The sequence below is a fragment of the Salvelinus namaycush genome, chromosome 6 (genome assembly GCF_016432855.1).
Source record: "Salvelinus namaycush isolate Seneca chromosome 6, SaNama_1.0, whole genome shotgun sequence".
NCBI lineage: Eukaryota > Metazoa > Chordata > Actinopteri > Salmoniformes > Salmonidae > Salvelinus > Salvelinus namaycush.
Window position 1 is genome coordinate 2,571,710 of NC_052312.1, and position 19,976 is coordinate 2,591,685.

The 19,976-nt window shown below is 42.5% G+C and overlaps 1 protein-coding gene across 1 annotated transcript in view; it reads left to right on the plus strand.

The window, feature by feature from the left end:
- Nucleotides 1–4,332: 4,332 nt before the first annotated feature.
- adam19a (ADAM metallopeptidase domain 19a) overlaps nucleotides 4,333–19,976 on the plus strand; it is a 211,718-nt gene continuing 196,074 nt past the window's right edge. Inside the window, exon 1 of the mRNA XM_038995829.1 lies at nucleotides 4,333–4,527. Within this exon, the coding sequence (XP_038851757.1) occupies nucleotides 4,398–4,527 (130 nt within the window). The 5' untranslated portion in view covers nucleotides 4,333–4,397. The remainder of the gene's footprint in view (nucleotides 4,528–19,976) is intronic.

Genomic DNA, 19,976 nt, shown 5'->3' on the forward strand with positions numbered 1-19,976 from the left:
TCAGCCACAAAAGCATTAGTGAGGTCGGGCACTGATGTTGGACGATTAGGCTTGTCTCGCAGTCGGTGTTCTAATTCATTCCAAAGGTTTTCGATGGGGTTGAAGTCAGGGCTCTGTGCAGGGCATTCAAGTTCTTCCACAACCATCTCGACAAACCATTTCTGTATGGACCTCGCTTTGTGCACGGGGAAATTGTCTTGCTGAAACAGGAAAGGGCCTTCTCCAAACTGTTGCCTCAAAGTTGGAAGCACAGAATTGTCTAGAATGTCATTGTATGCTGTAGTGTTAAGACTTTCCTTCACTGGAACTAAGGGGCCTAGCCCGAACCATGAAAAACAGCCCCAGATCAATATTCCTCATCCACCAAACTTTACAGTTGGCACTATGCATTCAGCCAGGTAGTGTTCTCCTGGCAGCCGCAAACCCAGATTTGTCCGTCTAACTGCCAGATTGTGAACTGCCAGATTGCTCCAGAGTTCAATGGCGGCAAACTTCTCCAGCCGACACCATGAGCAATGTCAAGCGATTTTAGGCTTATGTGCGGCTGCTCGGCCATAGAAACCCATTTCATGAATCTCCAGACGATCAGTTATTGCGCTGACGTTGCTTCCAGAGGCAGTTTGGAACTTGGTACTGAGCGTTGCAACCGAGGAAAGACTATTTTTACACGCTATGCGCTTCAACTATCGGCAGTCCTGTTCGGGGAGATTGTGTGGCCTACCACTTCGCGGCTGAGCCGTTGTTGCTCCAAGACGTTTCCACTTCACAATAACAGCACTTACAGTTGACCGGTGCAGCTCTAGCAAGGCAGACATTTGACAAACTGACTTGTTGGAAAGGTGGAATCCTATGACGGTGCCACGTTGAAAGTGACTGAGCTCTTTCTTCAGTAAGGCCATTCTACTGCCAATGTTTGTCCATGGAGATTGCATTGCTGTGTGCTCGATTTTTATACACCTGCCAGCAACGAGTGTGGAAGAAATAGCCAAATCTAATAATTGAAATGGGTATTTTGTATATACAGTATAGTGTGTCTGTATGGGAAGTGATTTATTTCACAACCTTGTCTTTCCACTATCCACTGCATTTACCTTCAAACCACTGCTGGGCTAATCAATAAAAGTAGTGGTATTGTATGAAGGCTATTTGTTGGAGTCAGCAGAGGTGAAGAGTAGAGTATTGTGAAATGTGCTTGAAGTCAATTGCATATCTGAGAAAGCACACCGACATCTCCCTCTCTCTTTAGCTTTCTCCCAACCTTCCCTGATTTTAATCATGACAGTGACTGAATGCCATAAAACTACGACTGCACCAAAGAAAAGCAAAAGCCCAGCTCTGTTCAGAGAGACTGGATGAAGTCTGGCTTTTTCAATTTTCATGTGATAGAAGAAGAAGGTGACACTTGGAAGGTCAATAGTTTTTTGTGTTTTTCTTGAAGAGATATGCTATCTCTAGTGTAGGATAATATAGAGGCTTTCCTTTCCTGAGACCAGTCCATATCGACTAATTTATACCATCCAGTTTCCGAGGTCCTTTGAACCAACCTTTTCTCCATATGCTTTGTGTATAGTCCAAGGGATTTGCTCCCCTTTTAAGTCTTAAGCCCTTGACCTTTCAAATGAAACAAGTGTTTAACAATAACCAGAGAAATATGAACTCCAGCCAACACAAAAGAACAACTCGTCCGTGTGATAACCAAAAAATGAACAAATGCAATGTCCAACTTCCCATAAGCTGGGCTTTAAAGCATCACAGGGGGTTGTGTGGAGGCAGAAATAAATGTTCCAGATGAGGTGAATTTAAATCCGTCTGGGTGGGAAGTCTACATTTTAAAGCCGTAATCCTGGAGTAGAAGAGCGTGACAATGAACCGTTTGGCAACAGTGTCAGGGAGGGGAAAAGAGACAATGTTTTTGGCCACCTTCTTATACAGTACCTCGCTGGCCTGGTAACGTGTTTGGAGTGCTTGTACTGGCAGGCACGGGTCTGCATCCTAAATGGCACCCTATTCCCTATTTAGTGCACTATTTTTGACCTAGGCCCTGGTCAAAAGCAGTGCACTACACAGGGAATAGGGTATAATTTGGGACAGATCCATGGTTATAATGGGTTTTAGTTTAGCAGCTGGCAAGCACATGATCTTAATACTCTGGGGAAACGGATCCCTTTTTGGAGTGGATCGGGCACTGGGATTTAATTTAATGCTCTGGGGAAACAGATATCTTTTTGGAGTGGATCGGGCACTGGGATTTCATTTAATACTCTGGGGAAACAGATATCTTTTTGGAGTGGATCGGGCACTGGGATTTCATTTTGTTTCTGCTAGATAGTGGATGGTAAGAAAATACAATAGCGTACCCCAGTATGAGTCATAATACCCATAAAACCTAGCGGTAAAACAAGGAAATAGTTCCAATCGTTTTTTACACCATTAATTTTTCCAACGGGATTTTAGAAACCCTTAAAATAAGGGATGTGTTTCGTATAGGCTTACCCTGGCTTGATGTTTTGATAACCATGTAAATCTCTCGAGGACAAGGTGGCTTTTATCAATATATTAGCCTGTATTTACCCCCTCCCAAAAAATGAAATGGTAATTAGCTGCTAATGTGGCTATCATAAAGAACTACAAATGCCATGATGATCTGGACGAGACTGCCGAATCGAGGCATAGGTAAGAATCTCTGGATTAACTATCTAATGTTAGCTAAATGTAAGATGGAGTAAATTGCTACATTTCTTTAAATGGACAATTCTGTGAACTGTCTAGTGCAAGTTTTAAATTGACACAATACCTGTTAGCAAAGGTGTCAGCTAGAGATGATGTTGTAGGAGCTTGCAGGGATTTGTAGTCTTGCATGATGTCTACTTTGATGCTAATTAACATTTTAGAATCTGGGAGTAAATAGAGCCGAATATATAGATACAACTCACCTTGTCCGAGAGAGATTTACATGGTTATCAAAACGTTACGCCAGTGTAAGCCTACACAAAACACAGCCCTTATTTAAAGGGTTTCGTAAATTTCCCTAGGGGAAAAATGAATGGTGGAGAAACTATTGGAACCCTTTCCCTGTTTGACCACCAGGATTTATGGGTATTATGACACCTCAACCGTGGGGCTCTATACGTTGATGTTTTAGAGTTACTGGGGGTGAAAAACAGTAGAAAACACCATGGGAGAAGGATTGGACTTCTTCATTGTAGTCAAGAGAAATGTAGGAAAATTCAACAACGGTGTTGGATATGCGACACAGGTATTCATCATTAACTATGTCACAGATGATTACTTCTCGATTGGGACTGCTCGATACAGCCCAATGACAAGAGGAGGTCAAATCTTTGATTTAAAAGGCTTGATATATGTCCTGTTTCGAAAGGTCCTCTGTCTTTCAACCTTACTAAATATTCAAGGTGGATTATTCAAAGGGTTTGGAAATGGCAACCGGATTTGAAATGGCACCCCACTTCACAAATGGCATTTTCCAATGTATTATTAATTTTCCATTTTATATTACTGAATTTATGCAAATGTTCACAAATAATTCATATACTGTACATATATAAAGTAATGGGATCTAGTTGTGACTTCAAATCGCCCAGAAGCAATGTTTTCTTCCTTCAAGCCTCTCAGATGCCTACAAAACCAACAACATGTTCTTCATCGCAACATAGTAAGGCTTATTCTCATATCATAAGGCTTATTCTCATATCATAAGGCTCATTCTCATATCGTAGGGCTTATTCTCATATCATAAGGCTTATTCTCATATCGTAAGGCTCATTCTCATATCGCATTCTCATAGGATTGAGATATCTTGTTTTCTTCTTTCTCTGTTTCTTTGGCAGATAAACATGATTTGAGTTGGTGAATAAATTGTGCGTGGGCCTTAGCTATAGCTATAGATAATGCCTTTGCCCACAGATCAATAGTTCAATAGTTCAAACTTAATGTCTCTGAATCTATTACTATTTACTTGCTTGGTCTACTTGCTTGCTTGTTAGCTCGGTGATTCGATCCAGCAACCTTTCGGTTACTGGCCCAACGCTGCCGCCCCTTTGTATGAGGGGCTCAGGACAAGTATATTTTATCTAGACACGTTTACATGTTCCTAATATAATCCATGGGCTCATGCACAAATTTCATATGATTAATTATAACTGACAGACATCCTTTCAACTGAAGATACTTTTAGATGGACAATTAATCCGGTAATTTTACTGAAGCGCATCTTTCTGACAACCGGGAAACAGGGGCTGGGGCTGGGCTCGCGGTCTTAATCAGATCCATTTCTTGTTTTGATGCGTGCGCCGCTCCGGAGTCAAAGCAGAGAGAGCGAGGGGAATCAGTGCGAGCGAAGAACGGGAGGACGGATAACGGTACCGAGGACAACAGGGATGTACAGCAAACATAGGCAGAAAAATGCCCAAATATCACCGGCACAATGTGGACGTTCGCTTATTATGTTGTCTTTGCTACTACTGAATGGCATACTGGAAAGTGCACACGGAGATACCCGAGGACAAGGTAAAGACATAAAAGAAAGACACTCGCCTTTGTAGCCATAGCCTACTTACAAAGTTATTTTCCTCTTGTTTATCTACCAGTTGCGTGTGGTGTGGCAGCACGCGAGCATTGTTGAATAAGACGTTTGCTTTCGTGATAGAAAACAAAACGACTGGATATATTTTCTTATTGTTTTGTTGACGTGTTCTGTTTGTGTCCAACTCCTGTGTTTTAAAACGTGACGACGAACTGAAGGCTAATGTCAGCGATACAACTTCCCTCGGAGTGGTTTCAATTCTACAGTATAATGTCCATAAAAGGAAGAGCGTTGAGACGAGTAGCTTATAATGACAAGGTAGTCTACAGTACAATGTGGCATTTGTGGTTATAACCATGCCAACACCTTAATAACAACACCATGTTCATTTTTATAAAAGTGGTAACTCATAAAATATTATAGTTGTTTGAAAGTGACTGTTCCTTTTTAGGTGATAATAGATATGTTGAACTTCGCTGATAGTGACTTTAAAGAGTATTTGGGCTCGGGGGTTCAATACGGTGTATTTTAATATCCTGAAATGAACCATAAAGTTTAATGGAATATGTACAGTTATATCACAATTATTCCTACAGTAAGTTAAATAGAAAATCACACTGGGAGTCATATAATTGAACTGTACCAGGTCAATAGAGGTAAATTAGCTATATTCAATCAAATCCTGCATGATGATTTCCAGGAAAATGGGAAAAAGGCAGTCTAGTTTCATTGTAGTTCACACTGAGTAGATGAGTAGCCTATATGAATGTAATGTGGGTATTATTTCAGTGCAGGAGGAATGCAGTTTCTTGACATGCAGCTCAAACCTGGTTAAAGTACAACTCCACCCCAAAACTATCTTTTGGTATTTGTTTCTTAGTCCATTGTTGATATAATGCCAAAATGTTTTGCATGTATGATACAAAATACATAATACTGGCTGTATTTCTGTATTTTGAAAGTTAGATACCTTGAAACCTTGTTTGCCGACATGCAAAACATTTTGGGATTATATCAACAATGGACTAATGAAACCAATACCAAAATATATTTTGGGGCTGGAATTTACCTTTAACTTTTTACTGCAGTGAGCTAAATCAGGGTCACACAGAGTGTTTCTTGGTAATCTTAAATAAATCTACATTGAAACAAAAGTATCCACCTCACACACATGGTTATAGGCATAAAAAAGGAAGACACATGTACCATGTCAGATATAGAATTGAAATATATGACATTTTGAGTTTGCATCCCAATATTACAATGAATATACATCACAGAAGACTGAAATATAACAACATTGTTTGACATAGAAACACTGTATTTTCATCCGTTTAAAAAAAAAAAAATTATAATGTTGATTAATTACGAAATTATGAAAAATATTAATAACATTCCACCCATGAGGCCACTAGGACTTTTGACTGCAGGAAAGAGCAACTGGGTTGGATTGAATGCCAGCCTTTCTATAACTCTTTAGATTACTATTGTATGGTTCCAGATATGATTTTTAGGCCATATTGCCTAGCCCTATCTAGATTTTCTCACATTTACGGCCGATTCACGATATATCTCTTGATTAAAAATAAAAAAAAATCTCTAAATAAGCGTTGTTGTAGAATTAAAGGTAAAATACACTGCATTTCAAACAGTCAGCTATAATCTAATGATTTCAGGGCTTGTGAAGTTATACCAAGGCTAAATTTAAGCCTTCCACATCCATAAGACCCACTAATAATTAAATAATTTTATAAAAATTGTTTTACCTACTTTTTCCCCCTCAATAATCACTGATCTGGCTTTCAAATCTGTCTATAAAAATGCCCTTTTTGTTACAAATGTAACTATAACCATGCAGAATGCAAATTCACTAATAATGACTTGCTTATTATAGCAGGCATTAGGCTATAGACAATTAACACAGGGCTCATCAACGATCTCTAAAGCCCACATGCTAGTGATTAGGGGTGGCAGGTAACCTAGGGGTTAGAGTGTTGGACTAGTAACCGAAAGGTTGCAAGATCGAATGCCTGAGCTGACAAGCTAAACATCTGTCGTTCTGCCCCTGAACACTGTTCCTATGCTATCATTGAAAATAAGAATTTGTTCTTAACTGGCTTAGTTAAATAAAGTAAAAATAATTATCCAGATTATCTATATATTTCAAGTTTAGCCAACTTGGATCTATTTAGTAGCTAACAAGGTTGAACAGTTGCGTTGTTATGAGCACACCCTTCTGTCTCCGAACGGTTTGAAAAGCCTGTCCACTTTGTTCAGATGTTGAAATCAAGTGGCTTCCCTTATTTCTCAGAATGAGAACGAGTTGCCAATTCCTAATATAATTGTGTCTTATGAGTGTTCCACATTTATAAAACACAGACTAGGCAGCTAGTATAACAGACTGACTAAAATGCTGTACGTGGTACCCCAATGCCGCTCGCGACAAACTGAGCATTCATTTCTCAGAATCAATGTTCATTCATACTCTCATTTTAGTAGTGTCTGCTCTGCGCGCAATTTGAGTCATAAAAATTATATCGTGAGAAAAGTTTCCTTCTCCACTATTACAGTAAAATAATGTCTCAATGTGTTTTGGTGTCCATTTGACCGATTCTGTTCGACCAAACCTCAAATGCAAATAGTGGGTTGAAACAGCTTGTCAGAGAGGAAGATGTGATCTCTTAACATGGTTGGCGTGAGAGGAAGGGGAGGGGCTTGGTGTGTAAACCAGAGAGGAAGATGTGGTCTCTTAACATGGTTGGCGTGAGAGGCAGGGGAGGGGCTTGGTGTGTAAACCATAGAGGAAGATGTGATCTCATAACATGGTTGGCGTGAGAGGCAGGGGAGGGGCTTGGTGTGTAAACCAGAGAGGAAGATGTGATCTCATAACATGGTTGCGTGAGAGGAAGGGGAGGGGCTTGGTGTGTAAACCAGAGAGGAAGATGTGGTCTCTTAACATGGTTGGTGTGAGAGGCAGGGGAGGGGCTTGGTGTGTAAACCAGAGAGGAAGAGGGCGAAGCAAGAGGGTTCACTCTCGCAAAAATCTGTCCAAAATAAACCCAATGCGTTTCTATGGCTTATTTTGAACCTACATTTGTCACCTGCCTTAAAGCCTTTGGGACAACGACTCCCATTGTTAGGGTCGGAGACGTGCATCTCGTCATTACATACAGATCTCTGGTGTCAATGGGAAGGTGCACACAGCACAGGGGAGCCAATGAGACGAGACCAAGCATGAGAACAAGCGGACATAAAGGCTCATAAAAACGAAAAATAAATATATTTGAGAACATCGCAAACAAACATACATTCTAATTAACCGAATTAATTCGATATATCATCCAGCCCTAGTACCAGACGCAGAACAGAAAAACCACAGTCCATGTATCTCTGTTACCAGTTACACCAGTCTGATGCTCACTGTTGTGGGGTGGAGAATTTCCTCCCGTCACTTGTAAAGCAGATAGCCTAGTGGTTAGAGCGTTGGGCCAGTAACCGAAAGGTTGGTGGATGGAATCCCCGAGCGGACAAGGTAAAAATCTGTCGTTCTGCCCCTGAGCAAAGACGTGGATGTTGATCGAGGTCGGCTTCCGCACCTTTCTGATTTAGAGCGGCCTTTTGTTTAGACATGTAGCTAGCTAGCTAACTAAACAATTAACCATAATCCCAACTCATAACATTACTACTCTCCATGAATCTGCAGGTAGCTAACCAACCAGGTTCAATGTTAGCTAGCTAGCTAACATTAGGCTATTACTAGCAATGTAAATGGCTCTGAGATGCGAATAATATTACTACACAGATCATACACATACCGTTAGCTAGCGAGCCAGCCAGCTAACGTTAGATAACTAGCTAACAGTAGGCTTGAACTTGAAATGAAAATAATTTTCTGACAAAATGAAAACCTGTAATATCTGAAAATGTAGCTAGCTAGACTATCTTACCGGTATACATCGATGGACTCTTCTCCCTCTCTGTCACGGATGCCACAGTTGCCCTTAGTTTGAAGATGTAATCCGGAGACAGGTGTTTTATACAACAGCCTTCTGTGTGTTCTCTTCGACACCCTCTGCAAATTTGCATTCAAACGGCAGAATTTTCTCCATCTCCTTAGCTATCATACTCTAATAACACCGGGCATTCCACTGAATTTAAAACTCGGTCCTCCAGAAAGTGGAGAGCAACACTTAGAATGGATTATCTACACATACTGACCAGCTCATGTTACAGACAGAAGTGTGCTACATGGCAGACCGATCTGAATTCATCTCTTGGCATGTCCAGCCCATCCATTATCTCAGCCAATCATGGCTAGTGGGAAAGTTCCCGTCTTTTCCCGTGGCTAAACCAACTAGGCTCGTTATTTAACTATTTTATTTGTATTTACAGATGGCATACACGTTTGTTATTAATAAGGAACATGAAAGTTCACATTTTCCAGAAGGCATTTCTGCACAAATATGCATTTTGATTAAAAAAATTACGTTTACGTTCAAATGCTGATCCTGTGAAGTAGTGACGCGTGACATACGCCTAGTTTCCTGAAACAAGTCACAGATGCAGAACATAGCCAATCAAAATAAACATTCTACCATGTAAATTTTTTGAGAAACCTTTTTGATTCTGAGTTCGGACATAATAAAGTTTGTATGTGAAACCTATTTCTAAGATGCATACTTTTCAGTTTTTCCCGAACTCACTTCAGTCGCGCGCGTAAGAGGGAGGCTAGCGCTACCGCTGCTGGCACATGTGCAGATCAAATACACCTCTGGAACGCAGATTAAGCTGTCCTAATAATTCTAAAGATTGCTCAGAAAACCAGGTGTTTTAATCGGCATATGCTTACTTAAATTTGGACCGTACACCGATTTAAGAAAAGAGTAAGGCATTTATATGACTATTTCCGTATTCGGCCAACTGCCATAATCAGTTTAAAATCACATTCTACGTGTGCGTGTAAACGTACTCATAGAGAGAGGTTGTATAGTCACACTGGTTCCATTGCTTATATCTTGGGGCGGAAACAAATCTAATTCCAACGCTATACGTCTCGGAGCAAAACTAATTCAAGTCATGTCGGACAATTTTGGAGGGAGGAGATGAGACTGTGATCTAATCTGTCAAATCAACAAAGGTTTATACAGAGACCCTTGGTCGGGATGTGGCAGGGGACTTTAATAATAAAATGTTTAAAAAAAACACATTCAATTTGTTTCTCCACCTTTTATGTCAAACCACAACTAATGCATTTGAAACAAGCTATTTTCTCTCAGTTATCATCAACCAGTACTCTTCTCTCTTATTTTGTCCAAACTAGCTGTCACTTAATTGCCTTATTAGTTCTTGTTAGTCAACCCATCTTGATCCCCGTGCTAACTGCTAACTTTCACTCGACTTCAGCCTCCACTTAGGGAGTAAATATTAATAACCTCTTATCCATCATTGTGCTTTTCAAATTGATTTCCACTCAGCAGTTACTTACAACACATATGCCTTGTTTCCGTGCATTTACAGCAAGACCTATTTACAAAGTACTGTATCAGTCCTGACTGCTGTCCACACGCTCCGCCTTTCAGGGCCTCGACCCGGGAACTTGAGGAAGATGTAATGGGATGAGAGCTCTCAGAGAGAGAGAGCGAAAAGGGGAGAGAGAGTGTTGGTTTAACTTCCACGGAAGAGGAGGAGGAGGACGGAGGAGTAGGAGGCAGAGTTTTATTCACCCTCCTCTGAATAGCTCAACTTCCATTAGTCGCCCGCTCCTATACGCTATGTATTTCACCTCTTTTTCTCTCTCCGTCCTTTTGCTAACTACAAACATGCAGTCGGTTTGACCGTAGGTTCCCTCTCCAAAAGTTTGATATGTGGACTATAACACGGCGACATGCCCCTTTTTAGTCCACCCACTAATGGAAGCCTTTTTAGTCCGCCCACTGATGGAAGCCTTTTTGGTCCGCTGTGTGGGATCCTTTTAGTGTCAGTATTCATAGCCCAACTGTTATGTTTATGTATTGCATAGCCACTGTGTGTAGGGTAGTTTAACAGTGTGTAGGGTAGTTTAACAGTGTGTAGGGTAGTTTAACAGTGTGTAGGGTAGTTTAACAGTGTGTAGGGGGTAGTTTAACAGTGTGTAGGGTAGTTTAACAGTGTGTAGGGGGAAGTTTAACAGTGTGTAGGGTAGTTTAACAGTGTGTAGGGGGAAGTTTAACAGTGTGTAGGGTAGTTTAACAGTGTGTAGGGGGAAGTTTAACAGTGTGTAGGGTAGTTTAACAGTGTGTAGGGGGAAGTTTAACAGTGTGTGGGGGATAGTTTAAAAGTACAGTGCATGAAACTATTCAGACCCTTTTACTTTTTACACATTTTGTTACTTTAAAGCCTTACTCTAAATGTATTACATTGTTTTTTCCCCTCATCAATCTACACACAATACCCCATAATGACATCTCAATACCCCATAATGACATCTCAATACCCCATAATGACATCTCAATACCCCATAATGACATCTCAATACCCCATAATGACATCTCAATACCCCATAATGACATCACAATACCCCATAATGACATCTCAATACCCCATAATGACATCTCAATACCCCATAATGACATCACAATACCACACAATGACATCACAATACCCCATAATGACATCACAATACCCCACAATGACATCACAATACCCCATAATGACATCACAATACCCCATAATGACATCACAATACCCCATAATGACATCACAATACCCCATAATGACATCACAATACCCCATAATGACATCTCAATACCCCATAATGACATCACAATACCCCATAATGACATCTCAATACCCCATAATGACATCACAATACCCCATAATGACATCACAATACCCCATAATGACATCTCAATACCCCATAATGACATCACAATACCCCATAATGACATCACAATACCCCATAATGACATCACAATACCCCATAATGACATCACAATACCCCATAATGACATCTCAATACCCCATAATGACATCTCAATACCCCATAATGACATCACAATACCCCATAATGACATCTCAATACCCCATAATGACATCACAATACCCCATAATGACATCACAATACCCCATAATGACATCTCAATACCCCATAATGACATCACAATACCCCATAATGACATCACAATACCCCATAATGACATCACAATACCCCATAATGACATCTCAATACCCCACAATGACATCACAATACCCCATAATGACATCTCAATACCTCATAATGGCATCTCAATACCCCATAATGACATCACAATACCCCATAATGACATCTCAATACCCCATAATGACATCACAATACCCCATAATGACATCACAATACCCCATAATGACAAAGCAGAAACAGGTTTTTAGAAACATCACATTTACATAAGTATTTAGACCCTTTACAATACCCCATAATGACATCACAATACCCCATAATGACATCACAATACCCCATAATGACATCAAAATACCCCATAATGACATCACAATACCCCATAATGGCATCTCAATACCCCATAATGACATCTCAATACCCCATAATGACATCACAATACCCCATAATGACATCACAATACCCCATAATGACATCACAATACCCCATAATGACATCTCAATACCCCATAATGACATCACAATACCCCATAATGACATCTCAATACCCCATAATGACATCACAATACCCCATAATGACATCACAATACCCCATAATGACATCTCAATACCCCATAATGACATCACAATACCCCATAATGACATCACAATACCCCATAATGGCATCTCAATACCCCATAATGACATCACAATACCCCATAATGACATCACAATACCCCATAATGACAAAGCAGAAACAGGTTTTTAGAAACATCACATTTACATAAGTATTTAGACCCTTTACTGAGTACTTTGTTGAAGCAGCGATTACAGCATTCTTCTGTGCAGATCCTCTCAAGCTCTGTCAAGTTGGATAGGGAGCGTCACTGCACAGCCATTTTCAGGTTTCTCCGGAGAGACGTTCAGAGGACATTCAGAGACTTGCCCCAAAGCCACTCCTGCGTTGTCTTGGCTGTGTGCTTAGGGTCGTTGTCCTGTTGGAGGGTGAACCTTCGCCCCCAGTCTGAGGTCCTGAGCTCTCTGGAGCAGGTTTCTTCAAGGATCTCTCTGTACTTTGCTCCGTTCATCATTCCCTCGATCCTGACTAGTCTCCCAGTACCTGCCGCTGAAAAACATCCCCACAGCCTGATGCTGCCACCCCCATGCTTCACTGTAGGGTTGGTGCCAGGTTCCCTCCAGACGTGACGCTTGGCATTCAAGCCAAAGAGTTCAATCTTGGTTTTATCAGACCAAAGAATCTTGTTTCTCATGGTCTGTCTTTTAGGTGCCTTTTGACAAACTCCATGCGGGCTGTCATGTGCCTTTTCCTCACAAGTGGCTTCCATCTGGCCACTCTACCATAAAGGCCTGATTGGTGGAGTGCTGCAGAGATGGTTGTCTGTCTGGAAGGTTCTCCCATCTGCACAGAGGATCTCTGGAGCTCTGTCAGAGTGACCATCGGGTTCTTGGTCACCTCCCTGACCAAGACCCCTCTCCCCCGAATGCTCAGTTTGGCCGGGCAGCCAGCTCTAGGAAGAGTCTTGGTGGTTCCAAACTTCTTCCATTTTTGAATGATGAAGGCCACTGTGTTTTTGGGGACCTTCAATCCTGCAGAAATGTTTTGGTACCCTTTCCTAGATCTGTGCCTCGACACAATCCTGTTTCGGAGCTCTACGAACAATTCCTTCAACCTCATGGCTTGGTTTTTGCTCTGACATGCACTGTCAACTGTGGAACCTTATATAGATAAGTGTGTGCCTTTCCAAATCATGTCCAATCAATTGAATTTACCACAGGTGAACTCCAATCAAGTTGTAGAAACATCTCAAGGATGATCAATGGAAACAGGATGCACCTGAGCCCAATTTCAGATCTCATAGCAAAGGGTCTGAATACTTATGTAAATAAGGTATTTCTGTTTAGATTTTTTTAATAAATTAGTAAACATTTCTACAATTGTGTGTAGATTGATGAGGATTTAAAAAAATGTAATCCATTTTAGTATAAGACTGTAACGTAGCAAAATGTGGAAAAAGTCAAGGGGTCCTTTCCGAATGCACTGTATGTAGGGGAGTTGAACAGTGTGTAGGGGAGTATAACAGTGTGTAGGGGAGTATAATAGTGTGTAGGAGAGATGAACAGTGTGTAGGGGAGTATAATAGTGTGTAGGGGAGTATAACAGTGTGTAGGGGAGTTGAACAGTGTGTAGGGGAGTATAATAGTGTGTAGGGGAGTATAACAGTGTGTAGGGGAGTATAACAGTGTGTAGGGGAGTATAATAGTGTGTAGGAGAGATGAACAGTGTGTAGGGGAGTTGAACAGTGTGTAGGGGAGTATAACAGTGTGTAGGGGAGTATAACAGTGTGTAGGAGAGATGAACAGTGTGTAGGGGAGTTTAACAGTGTGTAGGGGAGTATAACAGTGTGTAGGGGAGTTCAGGGGAGTTTAACAGTGTGTAGGGGAGTTGAACAGTGTGTAGGGGAGTATAACAGTGTGTAGGAGAGATGAACAGTGTGTAGGGGAGTATAACAGTGTGTAGGGGAGTATAACAGTGTGTAGGGGAGTATAACAGTGTGTAGGGAGTATAATAGTGTGTAGGGAGTATAATAGTGTGTAGGGGAGTATAATAGTGTGTAGGGGAGTTGAACAGTGTGTAGGGGAGTATAACAGTGTGTAGGGGAGTATAATAGTGTGTAGGGAGTATAATAGTGTGTAGGGGAGTATAATAGTGTGTAGGGGAGTTGAACAGTGTGTAGGGGAGTATAACAGTGTGTAGGGGAGTATAATAGTGTGTAGGGAGTATAATAGTGTGTAGGGGAGTATAATAGTGTGTAGGGAGTATAACAGTGTGTAGGGGAGTATAACAGTGTGTAGGGGAGTATAACAGTGTGTAGGGGAGTATAATAGTGTGTAGGGGAGTATAACAGTGTGTAGGGGAGTATAACAGTGTGTAGGGGAGTATAATAGTGTGTAGGGGAGTATAACAGTGTGTAGGGGAGTATAATAGTGTGTAGGGAGTATAACAGTGTGTAGGGGAGTATAACAGTGTGTAGGGGAGTTGAACAGTGTGTAGGGGAGTTGAACAGTGTGTAGGGGAGTATAACAGTGTGTAGGGGAGTATAACAGTGTGTAGGGAGTATAATAGTGTGTAGGGGAGTATAACAGTGTGTAGGGGAGTTGAACAGTGTGTAGGGGAGTATAACAGTGTGTAGGGGAGTATAATAGTGTGTAGGGAGTATAATAGTGTGTAGGGGAGTATAATAGTGTGTAGGGGAGTTGAACAGTGTGTAGGGGAGTATAACAGTGTGTAGGGGAGTATAATAGTGTGTAGGGAGTATAATAGTGTGTAGGGGAGTATAATAGTGTGTAGGGGAGTATAACAGTGTGTAGGGGAGTATAATAGTGTGTAGGGAGTATAACAGTGTGTAGGGGAGTATAACAGTGTGTATGGGAGTTGAACAGTGTGTAGGGAGTATAACAGTGTGTAGGGGAGTTGAACAGTGTGTAGGGGAGTATAACAGTGTGTAGGGGAGTATAATAGTGTGTAGGGAGTATAATAGTGTGTAGGGGAGTATAATAGTGTGTAGGGGAGTATAACAGTGTGTAGGGGAGTATAATAGTGTGTAGGGAGTATAACAGTGTGTAGGGGAGTATAACAGTGTGTAGGGGAGTATAATAGTGTGTAGGGAGTATAACAGTGTGTAGGGGAGTATAACAGTGTGTAGGGAGTATAATAGTGTGTAGGGAGTTTAACAGTGTGTAGGGGAGTATAATAGTGTGTAGGGAGTATAATAGTGTGTAGGGGAGTATAACAGTGTGTAGGGGAGTATAACAGTGTGTAGGGGAGTATAATAGTGTGTAGGGGAGTATAACAGTGTGTAGGGGAGTATAATAGTGTGTAGGGGAGTATAACAGTGTGTAGGGGAGTATAATAGTGTGTAGGGGAGTATAACAGTGTGTAGGGGAGTTGAACAGTGTGTAGGGGAGTATAATAGTGTGTAGGGGAGTATAACAGTGTGTAGGGGAGTATAATAGTGTGTAGGGGAGTATAACAGTGTGTAGGGGAGTATAATAGTGTGTAGGGGAGTATAATAGTGTGTAGGGGAGTATAATAGTGTGTAGGGGAGTATAATAGTGTGTAGGGAGTATAATAGTGTGTAGGGAGTATAACAGTGTGTAGGGGAGTATAATAGTGTGTAGGGGAGTATAATAGTGTGTAGGGAGTATAATAGTGTGTAGGGGAGTATAACAGTGTGTAGGGGAGTATAATAGTGTGTAGGGGAGTATAATAGTGTGTAGGGAGTATAATAGTGTGTAGGGGAGTATAATAGTGTGTAGGGGAGTATAATAGTGCTTAGGGGAGTATAATAGTGTGTAGGGGAGTATAATAGTGTGTAGGGAGTATAATAGTGTGTAGGGGAGTATAACAGTGTGTAGGGGAGTATAATAGTGTGTAGGGAGTATAATAGTGTGTAGGGGAGTATAATAGTGTGTAGGGAGTATAATAGTGTGTAGGGAGTATAATAGTGTGTAGGGGAGTATAACAGTGTGTAGGGGAGTATAATAGTGTGTAGGGGAGTATAACAGTGTGTAGGGAGTATAATAGTGTGTAGGGGAGTATAACAGTGTGTAGGGAGTATAATAGTGTGTAGGGGAGTATAATAGTGTGTAGGGGAGTATAACAGTGTGTAGGGAGTATAACAGTGTGTAGGGAGTATAACAGTGTGTAGGGAGTATAACAGTGTGTAGGGAGTATAATAGTGTGTAGGGGAGTATAATAGTGTGTAGGGAGTATAACAGTGTGTAGGGAGTATAACAGTGTGTAGGGAGTATAACAGTGTGTAGGGGAGTATAACAGTGTGTAGGGGAGTTGAACAGTGTGTAGGGGAGTTGAACAGTGTGTAGGGGAGTTGAACAGTGTGTAGGGGAGTATAACAGTGTGTAGGGGAGTATAACAGTGTGTAGGGGAGTTGAACAGTGTGTAGGGGAGTATAACAGTGTGTAGGGGAGATGAACAGTGTGTAGGGGGGGGTACATACTTAGAAAAAAAGGTGCTATCTAGAACCAAAAAGGGCTCTTCGGCTGTCCCCATAGGAGGACCCTTTGAAGAATCCCTTTTGGTTCCAGGTATAACCATGTTGGGTTCCATGTAGAACCCTTTCCATATAGGGTTTTACATGGATCCCAAAAGAGTTCTACCTGGAACTAAAAAGTGTTCTACCTGGAACCAAAAGAGTTCTACCTGGAACTAAAAAGGGTTCTACCTGGAACTTAAAAGGGTTCTCCTATGAGGACAGCTTCAGAACCCCTTTGGAAACCGTTTTTGTTAGAGTGTACATCTATTTCTAAAAGCCTTATATCAGGATATGTAGCCCGCTGTGATGCCCCATGCACGGCCTCCATCCCTGTATTTGTTCTCTCGGTTCAAGGAAAGTTTCCATCCACTCGAGAGATGAACTGGATTTCAACCCTTCTCTTACACAACAGATAATCACACTATAACAGTATTGGAGGAGGATGATGTGTCAGTAGTTATTTAAACCATTACCAAGTTATATAACCTGAGTGCTTGAGAGGAGGCTATATTCTCCCATCAATACTATTTTCCGGTTCCCACTGTCAAATTTGGACTAAAGCCACACGGCTTTACTGCGCAAAACTTCCATAGGTCTTTTTCAGATTGGCTTTGTAGTTTGTTATTACAGTGAGACCTACACATTGCCCTGTAGAGTTGAACCTATCCAGCCATTATCCTGGCGCACACACACACACACACACACACACACACACACACACACACACACACACACACACACACACACACACACACACACACACACACACGCAAACACACACACACACACACACACACACACACACACACACACACACACACACACACACACACACACACACACACACACACACACACACACACACACACACACACACACACACACACACACCAGTGGTGAAGCTCCATTGCTACAGTCTCTTAAGGAAAGTTTCATTGAGAAAAGGAGGTGAGCAAAGAGCCGTGGGCTCTCGTTAAGCAATGTCAGGGTAGACAAGAAGCCACTTTCTCTTTGGAGCACACTTTACTTTGGCTGATGAGCACTTGAATATCATGGATGGCGAGAAGAGGCCAGAAGCCAGAAACATCACCTTGTTTACATGCCCTCTGCATTGACTCTGAGTGGGAGAGTACACTCTGTACCCATAGGAGAACCCCTTTTGGTTCCAGGTAGAACCCTTTTTGGTTCCAGGTAGACCTTTTTTGGTTCCAGGTAGAACCCTTTTTGGTTCCAGGTAGAACCCTTTTACCCTTTTTGGTTCCAGGTAGAACCCTTTTTGGTTCCAGGTAGAACCCTTTTACCCTTTTTGGTTCCAGGTAGAACCCTTTTGCGTTCCATGTAGAAAGGGTCCTAGATTGAACCCAAAAGGATTCTACCTTGAACCAAAATAGTTCTACATGGAACCAAAAAGAGTTATTCAAAGGGTTCTCCTATGGGGACAGCTAAATAACCCTTTTAGGTTCTAAATAGCACCATTTTTCTAAGCGTGTAGACATGCTGACTCGCTGAGAGAAGCGGGGCTGTCCTCCTGCTTCCGTTCCAAACGGCCTCATTTGTCTGCTACACAGAGCCAGAGAGAAACGGGGGCTGTTGGAAGATCCATGGCCCGGGGTGGTGGGAATGGAACGCCAGGCAGCAGATCATCCTCCTCTCCTCCCACCACCAGCGCCTCCACACCCCTCCCACCTCCATCCCCTATTCATCCGCCATACCCCGTCTTCTCCTCCAACGCCTCCACACCGCTCCCACCTCCATCCCCTATTCATCCGCCATACCCCGTCTTCTCCTCCAACGCCTCCACACCCCTCTCACCTCCATCCCCTATTCATCCGCCATACCCCGTCTTCTCCCGCAACACCTCCTGCCTCACCCCCTTACTCCCCCGACATACACCGTTTCACAGAGAGACTCAGGCAGAGAGACCCAGGCAGAGAGACCCAGGCAGAGAGACTCAGGCAGAGAGACCCAGGCAGAGAGACCCAGACAGAGAGACCCAGGCAGAGAGACCCAGACAGAGAGACCCAGGCAGACAGACCCAGGCAGACAGACCCAGGCAGTGAGACCCAGGCAGAGAGACCCAGGCAGAGAGACCCAGGCAGAGAGACCCAGGCAGAGAGACCCAGGCAGACAGACCCAGGCAGACAGACCCAGACAGAGAGACCCAGACAGAGAGACCCAGGCAGAGAGACCCAGGCAGAGAGACCCAGACAGAGAGACCCAGGCAGAGAGACCCAGGCAGAGAGACCCAGGCAGAGAGACCCAGACAGAGAGACCCAGGCAGAGAGACCCAGACAGAGAGACCCAGGCAGAGAGACCCAGGCAGAGAGACCCAGACAGAGAGACCCAGACAGAGAGACCCAGGCAGACAGACCCAGGCAGAGAGACCCAGACAGAGAGACCCAGGCAGAGAGAGCAGGGAATTGTGGACCGTTATCTGATGCCATTTTGCCAGTAACTCCGTATCAGCGAACATGTGCTGTGTGCTCTCAGTTCTCTCTCCACGTACGCTGGTTATGCACCTGAGGGAAAGAAGGAGCAAAGGAGAGACGGGGAGAGGAGAAAAATCACTGGGAACAGAATGGGATTCCGCATGCATGATTTGCAATAGGGCAGTGTAGCGAACAAGACAGGATGAAAGCTGCCATTATGTCTTATCGCCTGTTCTGCAGTTTGTGCCATACAGATATTGCCGGAAAAAGAGTTGTGTCAAACAATGTGTAAAGGCATGGACATTAGTGTGAAGGATCCAGATCTGAGATAACAAGTTGATTTTCCCCTCAGAAGTTAGTGACCATGGAGCCTCTCTATACAGATACTGTCCATAAGGAAGATGGAATGTTCACACAGTCTGTGATATTCATCTCTCCCCTCTGCTCTCTCTCTCTCACTCTCTCTCTCTTCTATCTCACACGCCGCAGGGAGACCTGTCAGATATATGTCACCTCTCTCATTGTTTTCCCTCTAAAGCCCTTAGCGACAGCTTGCTGGGTTAACCTGTTGAGGACAGAGGGCGCTGTTTTCACTTTGGGGGAAAATCGTGCCCAATTTAAACGGCCTCGTACTCAATTCTTGCTCGTACAATATGCATATTATTATTACTATTGGATAGAAAACACTCTCTAGTTTCTAAAACCGTTTGAATTATATCTGTGAGTAAAACAGAACTCATTTTGCAGCAAACTTCCTGACAGGAAGTGGAAAATCTGAAATCGATGCTCTGTTCTAGGGCCTGCCTATAAATGGGCTTC